General features: G+C 56.0%; 1 protein-coding gene across 1 annotated transcript in view; it reads right to left on the bottom strand.

Moving 5' to 3' along the window:
* The window catches only part of RGS9 (regulator of G protein signaling 9), a 66,536-nt gene that overhangs the window by 2,130 nt on the left and 52,852 nt on the right, over positions 1–11,554 (bottom strand). The window contains exons 17-18 of the mRNA XM_057536064.1: positions 9,939–10,056; positions 1,165–1,622 (exon numbers count right to left, since the gene is read on the bottom strand). Of these exons, the coding sequence (XP_057392047.1) occupies positions 1,165–1,622; positions 9,939–10,056 (576 nt within the window). The remainder of the gene's footprint in view (positions 1–1,164; positions 1,623–9,938; positions 10,057–11,554) is intronic.

Here is an 11,554-nt window from a genome sequence, read left to right as displayed (position 1 = left end):
TTCTTTCTCCAAGACCTGGCAGGGCCAAACGCAGGAGCCTGTTGGTTGGTGCAAGGTTGCCCCCCCGCCTGCTGTCTCCCCCCCACAACCAAATAAAGATGGGGGCTGATTCTTTGTTTTGCACTGTCTGTAACTTTTCTTTCTGCCCCTGGTCCGGGAGTGATCAAGCGCCCCTCAGAGCCTCTGTTCTGCACCCAGAGAGCTGCTTCGGGGCAGGGCGTCCTCAGAGGTGGGAGCCGCACCGCCCACAGTGGGGTTTAGAGGGGCCACCCCTGCGCAGAGACTGGACACGGTCAGCACCCCTGCAGCGCCTCTGAGCCACGGGGCAGGTGTGTGCAGGAGGGGGTGGGGGAGGGGAGGGGGTGCCGGGGCCCCAGCACCGCCTGTGGGTCCCACTGCTGCCACTGACCTTTCCGGCCCTTTAAAAATGCGACGGATTCATTAGATTAACGTTTTGGGGGTGGAGCAGGGTGGGTGCAAGAGTATAAAAAGGGGGAAAGAAGATGGAAAAGAAAGGCACTCTTCTCCTTTTCCTCAGGAAGACAGGAGAGGGCAGCACTGAGTGTCTGGAAACGACCCAGAGGCCGAGGAGTTTAATGGGCCTGTGGGTGGTGTCTGTTCTCCCAGAATCCTCCTTACCCAGCCCCCAGCCCCCTACTGCCCCCCTAGCCCAGCCCCCAGCCCCCTACTGCCCCCCTACTGCCCCCTAGCCCAGCCCCCAGCCCCCAGCCCCCAGCCCCCCACTGACACCCAGCCCCCACCCCCCTACTGACCCCCAGCCCCCAGCCCCCAGCCCCCTACTGACCCCCTAGCCCAGCCCGCAGCCCCCTACTGCCCCCCAGCCCAGCCCCCAGCCCCCAGCCCCCTACTGCCCCCCAGCCCAGCCCCCAGCCCCCAGCCCCCTACTGACCCCCAGCCCCCAGCCCCCCACTGACCCCCAGCCCCCTACTGCCCCCTAGCCCAGCCCCCAGCCCCCAGCCCCCAGAGCCTCAGTCCTCACCAGACATCCACGTGCCCGCGCGTGCGCACACAGACACACACACCCCTCCATCACACACACTCACACACACACACCCCTCCATCACACACACACACCCCTCCATCACACACACACACACACACACACACACACACACACACACACACACACCCCTCCATCCTTACTTGGCTGCTCTCCGGGACCTCGGTCGTGGCAGCTGCCGGCCCGCGTCCCCCAGCGGCTGCACCTTCCCGTGAGGCACAGGGGGGCACCTGGGGGAGAGCCTGGCAAAGGCCGGGGAGGCCAAGCAGCCTCGTCTCAGGAACCGGCCGAGCGACAGGGCCACGCGGGCCTTGGGAGGGGCCCGGGGCCGGGGCTGGTCCGCGGAGGCCCCGCCGCTCCCAGCATCCGCGCGCCCGCGGGCGGCCTCCCGCTTCTGCTCCCCGCCCGGGGAGCCCTCCAAGGCCACCGTGATGGGCGAGGGGCAGACGGTGCTGCTGGGCCGCCGGAGGAAGCGGCCGGGCGAGGGGAAGGGCCTCCGCGGCGAGCGGCAGCGCGGGGAGCGGGGGCTGGAAGGAGAGGGGGGCAGGCGGGTCCCGGTGTACACGGCCAGGTGAGGGCTGGGCGCCGCGCGCTGGCCCGGCTGCGGAGAAGGAGGGGGAGAGCGCCGAGTGAGCCGTGTGGCTGGTCCACGGCCCGCGGGCCGCGCTCGGCTGACCCCGCCGCCTGGGCCGAGGGCACGCCGCACACAGACCTCCCACCAAGGGGCCTGCCCGTCCCCAGGTCCTGGCCACGTCCCCAGAGCTGGGGGGTTGCACCCCAGGGCACAGACGGCCGTTCTTCCAGGCCTGGGACAGGGGTGTGGCCAGGCTGGATTTCCAATCGGCCTTGGACTCCGCCCCCAGCGAGCACCGCCTGCACCCACGGGCCATCATGCCCTCCCTTCTCCGTCCTCGGTACCGCCTCGAGTCTGGAGGCGTCTAACACCCTTTCCACAGAGCAGCGGAGGCGGCACGAGGACCTCGTGCTGACCCCCCCCAGGCCTAAGACCACCCGTCTGGTCCTGAGCCCCGACCCATGTCCACGGGTCTCCCCTGGGGATGGCCGGGCCCACCCTTTCCCGTGCCCTTCCCCGCAGGCAGCGCAGCAGGACCTGGACCTTCCGCGGAGAAGGAGCCTGGAAACACAGACAAGGAGGTTATGGGTGGGGAAAGGGAAAGCAGGTCAGCAGATCAGCCCCTCCGGGCCACGGGGGCCGAGCAGGGGGCAGGAGCATGGGGTCAGGCACGCTGTCGGGAAGGAGCCCGAGACAGCTTCGTCTGAGCTAACGGCGGAAGCTAGAATCCGAATCCTCAGCAGGAAGGCTCTCTGCTCTCACCTCTCCTCGGCCTGCTTTGTGTCCCCCCGCCCCCCGCCACCCCGAAGGCCTGCCCCGGCCACGTGCCGCATCAAAGCCCAGTGTGGACGGAGCTGGGGGCTGTGCTGGTCCTGGCGGGGAGAGGGCACCCGGGACAGCTGGACCAACACTGCCCCCAGGAGAGAAATGCCTTCAGGGAAGAAAAAGCCTCTTTGAAACTGTCACCGCCACACAGACGTCCCGGTTAGAGGGGGCCACCTGTCCCCAGGGGCCTGGGCACTGCCCTGGGGCCGAAGGAGGGCAGCTCCGGGCGCTGAGCTGGAGTCTCCTGGCTTCTGAGGAGTGTGCTGGTCCCGCCCTCAAGAGGGACGGGCACATCTGAGAACAGCCCTGAGAGGAAAAGCAAGGCCAGGGGGCCGCAGGGGGCTTTGCCGCCGGGGTCGGGGAGGGCCGTCTCCACTCTCTCCCACCAGCTCCCTGAAGCTCAAGCAACACTCGGTTCTGAAACAGCAGCTCGGAGCCGCTGATGCTGTTCCACTGCTCAGACAGGCCGACAAACCAGAGCCGAGGCCCAGAGCTGAGGCCACTGGGTTATTACACTAATCATCATTGTGATTACTGTTAACACGCAGTGACAATTTAGCAAATGTGAGTTTCTGGGCTGAGCACTTTATGTGGACTATTGCATTTATCTCCCAGAGCCACTCGGTGAGGCAGTCAACTCTCATTATGCCCATTTTACAGATGAGAAAACTAAGGCTTCCAGAAGCCAAGCCCCAGGAACGTGGGGAACGGTGAGCAGATTTTGTAAAACCAGGCTCACTGGCTCCGTAGTTTGCGTGGGTGACGCCAGCCGGATGTCTCAGTGCAGGCTGCAGGTCAGAATCGCGCAGGGTGCCCGTTACAAATGCAGATCCCGCCCCACCCAAGACCCACTGGAGGAGAACCTCACGGGGGGGACTCAGGGAAAGCAAAGTCTCACAAACTTTGCGTGTGAGAAGGAGATGCTTTGCAAGTAAGCAAGACCCAGTAAGTTTGGGGAGCTGTGCACTGCACTTCCGACACCTGTCTCCTACAGGGCACAGCCTGCAAAGGAGAATAACAAGAGGCACGGCTGGGCCCTGATGAAGGGTTTGGGAGATGACCGTCAGGTGTACGGCCCTGCAGTTTATGAAGCACTTACGATGTTCCAGGTGCTCAACGCGTCTATAACCACCCCATTTTAGAGACCAGAATACTGAGGACCAGAGGGGTTCAGTACCGTCCCCATGCTCCCACCACAAACCAGTGACTGGGAACACAGAACTCTAAGGTGGCACCAAGATGCCTGCCCCTGCCCTTCAGGATGGGTGTGAGCTGTGGAAGTCACGTGGCAGTCACCCCCAAGGTCAGGCTATGGCATACGGCACAGGCGACTCTAAAAAGGGATTATCCCGGTGACCCTGATCTCATCACCTGATCCCTTCAAATCTGAGTCTAGAAGCCAGAGAGACAGAAGTCAGAGAGGTTCGGAGCATGATTAGGAATTCAACGAGGGAGGAGTTCTCCACGGTTGGCTCTGAAGATGGAGGGTGGGGAGCGTGCAGCAAGGAGTTCGGGCGGCTTCTGGAAGCTGAGAGCAGCCCTCAGCCGACAGCTGGCAAAAACAAGGGGGCCCTCAGTCCCACAACAAGAGACGGAATCCTTCCAACACCGTGGAAGAGGCTCCAGATGAGAGCACGCACAGCCTTGCAACACCTTGACTGTGTACCCCGAACAGAGAGTCCTGCCCAGTCTCACCTGGCCAACTACGAGCTGATAAATGCTGCTTGTCGGTGCTAATGTGTCCCTCGGTGATCGCTAACTAATACAGTGACCAAATGAGACTCTGACCCCAGGTCCGTGTAACCCCAAAGCCTTTGCTTTTCCTACTGGTCCACGCTGCCAGCCCATTGCCTGGGGGGTCTGGACGGGACTTGGGGTCCTGGGGCAAAACGCCAAACTAGGAACCAGGCTTTGTCCAGAGAGATGGCGAGGCATCGAGTTAAGCGAGGACACACCCACCCCCAGTTCATTACCTTAAATCCCACTCATTCAGAATTTGCAGTCAACTCCTGCTATAATCCTCACTTTACAGATAAAAAAACAGAGGCTCATGGAGATGATGCAGCTTGACCAAGACGATACAGCTTAGGACAGCCAAGCCCCGCCACATCCCCCCACCCAATTCTGGCCCTTCCTCTCCACCCCACTCCTCCCCCCAGCACCTGCTTTTTTCCAGGATGAATGACAGGACACGTTAGGAAGATGGCTACTGTCCCGCTGCACCTACCTGGCCTGAGAAGGTCCCTTCTTCTGGGCAAACAGGCATCAGCCCACGTGGCCCTGGACACTCTGAGCAAGATGCCTTTTTCTACCCACTCCCACCACGACCCTGGCCCCTCCCATACCCACCACGGGTGTGAAGCAGCAAAGCAGCGGCATGCGAGGCACGTGGCAAAGAAATGACACAACAGAGACGCAGTGAAGGAGTGCTTGGCTTTCTTTCGTGCTGCTGTTTTATTCTGCTGCAGAAAGAGCATGACATGGAGTGGGTTCAGTGGCATGAGAACACGAGCACAGGCTTTTCATGAAAGACAAAGCAGATGATGCAGAGACGCAACTCACTTTCCGTACAGAAACTGGCTGAGAATTTGCAGGAGACCCTGTGGCCACTTCCTGGGAGCAGGCAGGCGGAGAGGGCCGCCTTCCATGCACCGGTCCCCCCTTCCCAGCCCCTCTCACTCGCCCTTTCCCTGCTGCCCCCAAAAGCAAATGAGCACAGCTGGCCCCGTGGAGAAAAATCCACGTGGGCAAACACCCCATTTCTCCTACCAGTCAGCTCATCTGCCACCGCCCAGCGCAAGACCTTCCCATCTTGAACAGACAAAACTGGGGACCCATGGACTGACCAGTCACTACACTGCTGCTGGTCAGCCCTCTCCTAGGAACTGCGGACATACGACATGACATCAATTCCCCACTCTCTTCCCCTCAAATATATCCTAATGGTCCCTGGAGAGCTAGACTCTGAGAGAGAAGAGCAGCAAGATGGCTTGGGTCAACAAGGCTTTAAATACACCTCAGGAAATGCCCTAAATAATAAAGAATAACGAACCACTGTATTGGGCAACACTGACAAATGCAAGGAAGAACAAGCTTACTTTAAGACCATGAAGCTACTAGGGTTGGTGCTGATGATACTGATGACAACAATGACGATAGTGATGGTGATGATGGTGATGATGATGATGGTGATATTGATGAGGATGATGGTGATATTGATGATGATGATGGTGGTGACGATGGTGATGATGGTGGTGATGGTGATGATGGTGGTGATGGTGATGATGGTGATGACGACGGTGAGGATGATGGTGATGATGGTGATATTGATGATGATGATGGTGCTGATGATGGTGATGGTAAGGATGATGGGGATGATGGTGGTGATGGTAATAATAATGATGGTTGTGATGATGATCACGGCAGCTAGCATTTACTGAGCACTTATATGCCAGGCATTTTCCTAAGCACTCTACTCTACTCCCTAGCCCTTGTATTTCCACTCAACCCTCACAACAAAAGCAGTCTTTTCTCTAAAAGCCAAGCCTGAAAATGAATCCTGGTACCTTATGGCATAACTTATATTCTAGCATCAGATATACACCACATGGGTAGAGAAACTCAAGCTGTTTACAATATTGCATTAATGGAATTAAGACGGTGCCTAAGTACGTGGCAGAATAGAGAATATCATAGTAATTTAAATGTATCAATACTATTCTCCAAATAAATACTATTTTTACACCATTTGAGATTCAAATGGACCCTGTGGGGCTACTGTTGGTGCCTCAAAGCTGGCAGGAGCAGATACCAGTGGCTGGAGTCTAGAAGCAGACACACTTCCAAAACCTCAAAACTGGGTAGGGCTCCTTTCTACCAAACATGAGAATTTCCTGGTGGATCCCCCTCGACCCCCCAGGCCAGACAATTCTCCCCCATCTCTGTGCTCCACGGGTGTGCTGTACACCACCCAGCCTAGATCACCTCCATGCACCCTTGTCAGCCCCCTGAGGGCAGAGAACACCTCGGCCATTTTTGCATCTGTGCATAGCACCCACCATGGGCTCTCACACAAAACAGGTGTTTAAAATACATTTGTGGATGGAGATTAAGAGGTACAAACTACTAGGTATAAAATAAATGATACCAGTACGTAATGTACAGCACAGGGAATATAGCCAACGTTTTATAATAAATTTAAACGGAGTATAATCTATAAAATTATTGAATCACTATGTTGTACACCTGAAACTAATATAATATTGTAAACCAACTATACTTTAATAATAAAAAATATATAGAATACACTTGTGGAACGCATCCAGAAGTGAAGCCATGTGTCATCTCCCTTCCTTCAGAAGGGTAATGTGGAAGCACTCATCCGTCCAATAAGGAACGATAACCTACTTTGTTGACATGTCTGTGCCTCTCCTTTGACTGGGGATTCTTGTGTGTCTGACACTGAGAAGGTTTCCATCAATGCGTGTGCCACACCTACTACGCGTCTGACACAGAGCATTGGGTACTCTGCAGGAGGTTGACAGGCACATGAGGCAGACATGTCTCATGAGTGAGGAGTGGGCTGGTGAATTGCTGAGTCAAAGATGACCAAGACATGCTCTGTGTCCTGACGAATTCAAGGTGCATTTCAACTCTCCCACCACCCCACCACCATTTTGCTAGGTGTGTAACCTCAGCTCATACAGGGGTAACTAGGATGGGTGGCAAATACCTCCAGTTCCATGCTTCTCAAACTTCCCCACAGAAGTAGGCCAAACAGCAGGAGAACTGGGCAACCATGCTCTCCCAGGAGTCTGAGGGCAAAAGCCTGAACCTGCCACAGCCAGGCATGAGATATCTTTGATGTCTCAGCTTTTATCTTAAAAAATTCATGTACATCTTGCAGTCTAATTCGTAATATATTCATGATTATTTTAATGTGAAATTTTAAAAATTATCTAACTTTCCTTCCATTGCAAATCTTCAAGTAAAACTGATGCCCCAGGCTGGGTATGCTCCTGGAATTCACTGAGTCTGGTTTGAGAAACATGGATCTGGTCCCAACCCCTCATTTCAAAAATTATGAAGCAGAGAGGTGAAGTGACTTGCTCAAGACCACATGGCTAGCGACAGAATGAGGACAAGAGCCTAAGAGGCCTTCTCCAAACCCAGGGCTCTTTCCACCCACCCATCCATCCACCCATCCATCCATCCATCCATGTAATGTGTTTATGCAGAATTCACTAGATCTAAAGCATCAGATTCCAAATAGTGAGTGAGACACGGTCCCTTCCCTCATGTCACTCAGTTTACAATGGTTCATCATCTGAAATTTCTGCTTGAGGCGCTCCCCCTGAGTTGGAGGACTCCAACATTCTTCAAAAGAGAGATGAACAAAGCATCTCTCTAGTTGCTCTTCCAGAGTGTAAACCAGTCTATGACTGGGGAAGACGGGGAGAGTAATAGAATCCCTTTGCTAACATGAAACCAAGAGCCTCAAACCTCTTACAGTGGCCTGGAAAGCCCTCGATGGCCTGCCCTGCCCACCTCTTGAACCTCATCTGGTACCACTGCCCCTTTGTCTACCAGGCTCCTTTCACCTGGCCTTTCAGTCTGAGCCATTTCCCACCTCTGGGCCTTTGCTCATGCAGCTCCCTCTGCCTGGAAAGTTCTTCCTGCCTCACCAGCACTCCTTCTACGGCCAAATCTTTTGCATCCTCTGCTTATCCACCACCACCTCAGAGAGACCCCGAGTCCACACATGCCTCGTCCTCCCTACTACGGCACCATATGCATTAAAGCACATTCTATGGGTTTTATCATATTTTTGTTTGAGTTGCCGATTGCAAGGATGGCCTCAGTTCTTCAGTCCTCCACATCTCCCTGTCTTTTGCCAGGAGACTTTGAAATTTCTCTCACTGAAGAGGTAGAATCAATTTCCCCAGCCCTTGATTCTAGGCTGGATTTGTGACTTGCTTTGGTTATTAAGATGAGGCACCAGTTCCAGGCCTTCATCTCAAGAATCTTACGTGCTTCCACCAACTCCCCTGCAATTTTCCCATCCTCATAGGATCATGCCCAGGCCAGGCTGTTGAAGGATAAGAAACATGTGAGCAGAATCTTTCAATTCATCCCGGCCTAGGCTGCCACAGATCAACCCTCACCAGGCGTGGGAATGAGCCCCACCAAGATCAACAGAGCCACAGAGATGACCCTATATGCATAAGCCATGAACACTTATTCTTCTATACCACTCTAGTTGTGTGCTTGTTTGTTACACAGCAGCAGCTACCTGATACACTACCTGATACACCTTATTTTTTTGTCAGTCCTGGACTATAAGCTCCATGAGGCAGGGACCATGTCTATGTTATTCACCAATGCCTGGCACATAATAGGTGCTCAGTTATTTTGCTGAGTGAGTCTTCTTGATGCAGAAGGTCGGTACCTTGCTCATCCACTTGTTCTATCTCTTTTGCATTCTTACACAGGTGTACAGGAGCAAACCCAACTTCAAGAATTACCTTTAGGCCTCCAAGGTCAGAGCTGGAACTGTCCTGACCACCGCCACCCCCCCCCACCCCTGACCACAGGCTAGCCTAATCTAAAGCTACGGAGGAGGGAAGCACCAACATCTAGATATCCCAAAGAGTACTATCTTTGACCCTGACTCATTTTGAAAATGTCACAGACCTCTAACCATCCCTCCTCCCATGAATGAAGACATCGGCACCTTCGTCCTTTAACCAAAAAGATGCTCCATTTTACCTGGACTTCTCTGGAAGCCTCTGGCCTAAGTCCTTCATTCCTACAAGCTACTAATTCCCCTGGCATCATGTAAAAGGGGGATGGGGAGGCAAAAGCGAAGGAGAGAGCCCACCAACCCTCAAAACTTAGGACTAAGGACAAGCTCAAAAGAAATGTCTCAGCAGAGCTTCTCTAGGCAGGTGTGACAGAGGGGCCCCAGGAAAGGGCATCTACAGGGGAGGCCTGCAGCCAGCCCCTGGTTGGGGGGCCCGTCCCTGGCTGCTTTAGAGGCACAGTCTAAACTGGAGAGACGGGAGGAGGAGCTTCATGAAGCTACTGGAAACAAACGTGCGGAACGACACCCTGGGGGTAGTTAACTACGCCCTTCTCGCCAATGGCGGTTCACGAAGCAGCTTTTCCCTCTGGCTCTCACCCCCAAGGACTCCGGAGGGTAAGACAGGCGATGTCACAGCAACGGAGTCAGGTGCAGCCCCCCTCTCCCCCCCTCCCCCGTGCCCGCCCGGCCCCTTGGCGATCCGGAGGGGTAGGAGGAAGCCCAAGACAGGGGTCCGAGGAATCGGGGGTGAACCCGACTGGCCCACCGCCCCATGAATGGGGCGCAGAACCCTCTAGACTCTCCCCCTACCCCCTCTGCCGCCCTCGCCCGCGTGCCTCCCCCCCCCCGCCCCCAGGAATAAGTAAGTAACTGTGGATTTATTTGGGAGGCAGCTCTTTTCTGAGTTGGCTCCTGCGGTCCAGCTTGCTCATGACCTGGGTGATGTCCACCGTGGTGGCCGCTTCCCGAGCCTTGGCTTCTTCTTCCAGCTGCCGGAGGATGACGGGGCTGGGGCTGGAGCGCAGGGGGCGCCGCATGAACGGGAGGCTCGATCTGAACGGGAGGAGAGAACGGTGGTCGGTGGAGGGCCGCGCGCTCCCCGAAGCGACACTGGCACAGCGGGCGGGAGGCGGGGCGGGCTCGGCATCGGCCCCGTATCCCCGCGGGGAACCTCAAGGGGGGCCTCAGAGGTACATCCAGCCGTGGCTCTTTCCTCGCCGCTGGGAGGGTGGGACCAGACGGAGGACCAGCTGCCATCAGACCTTAGGCTTAGACGCGGCCAGGAAGACTCAGGTGGTGCCAAGTAAGACCACCTTTCATGAGGCTTAGAAATCAACGAGGCATCTTATCTTCCTGGAGGCCCTTCCAGAAAGAAGCGGACAAGGAGGGTCTGGAGACTGGAGACCCAGGGGTTCTTGGCTCCGGGGAGAATTGGAACGCTTGCTTTCAAAAGCCAAGGTTCTGGAAAGGAAGGAAAGGGCGGGGCCATCGAAGAGCGAGGCTGCACGGGCAGAGCAAGGGGAAGGGTCCGGAAGAGGGTTGACGAGCAGCCGTGCGCTGTGCGCATGCACCACACCCGGCGGCCCCTGCCTCCAAAGCGCTGTGCGCATGCGCGAGTCGTCAGCCCCGTCCGCGAAAGCCAAGCGTGGATCCCCGACCCCAAACCCTCCCCCACGACCTCGGGAGCCACGACAAAGCTCCAGGTATCTGAGTGAGGCAGGCGATGGAGAGCAGGCTTGGAAAATAAGCGTTTCAGCAGCAAGGGGAGACTTAAAACCTAGGACCTCCGCAAATTTCAGGACCACGTGAGCCCCTGGAACTCCAGCATCCACCCTAGGGAGGAAGAGGGCTCCCCTACCCGTAAGTCAGGGCTCCCACCAGCCCTGACTCCCTGGAGCTCCATTTAGCTTGTTCTGGAAAAATTAAGTTTTGTGCGCTGTCTCACGCCTGAGAGTCACGGGACAAACTCATACCCGCCCTGCCATCCCCACATAGTTCCAGGCCGGGCTTCCCACGCCCCACGGGGGTCTTCTCACTCCCGGTAGCGGTGACAGCATCACCGGACCGCGGTACCCGACCTCACAGCCGAGCACTGCACCTGTGGTCTAGTGCCACCCCAGCCAAGCACCCGGATGCCCCACAAAAGATCTCAGCTGATTTCTCAGGTCTGTGCCAACTTAAAAAACATCTGGAGAGAGACATACGAGGCTCTCCTCCCTTCCCCACTACTTTCTGGCAGAACTTCTGGAGCTATTATGGCCCTTTCTTGTGGCTTAAAGAAAAGCTTTCAAGTCCCCAGGGACACTGAACTCCCTTCCTTACCCCGTGAACCTAGAAGAATAGCACCACAAAGACCTCCTTTCTCTCCTTTTCATAACAGGGCCATTATCCTCAAGAATGAAACCAAGTTGGGTTTTTTTTTAAGCTCCTTTGACAAAGGCTCTGGTCCAACCACCCCTCTTTTGAATTGACTGGAGACTCTGGAAAAAGAGCCCAGCGTGGGCTGAGCTGGCAAACGGGGCGGTGGGGGGGGGAACATCTACTAAGGGGG

Source organism: Balaenoptera acutorostrata, chromosome 20, assembly GCF_949987535.1.
Source record: "Balaenoptera acutorostrata chromosome 20, mBalAcu1.1, whole genome shotgun sequence".
Lineage (NCBI taxonomy): Eukaryota > Metazoa > Chordata > Mammalia > Artiodactyla > Balaenopteridae > Balaenoptera > Balaenoptera acutorostrata.
The sequence above is the reverse complement of the archived record's forward strand: the minus strand, read 5'-3'. Positions and strand labels throughout refer to the sequence as shown.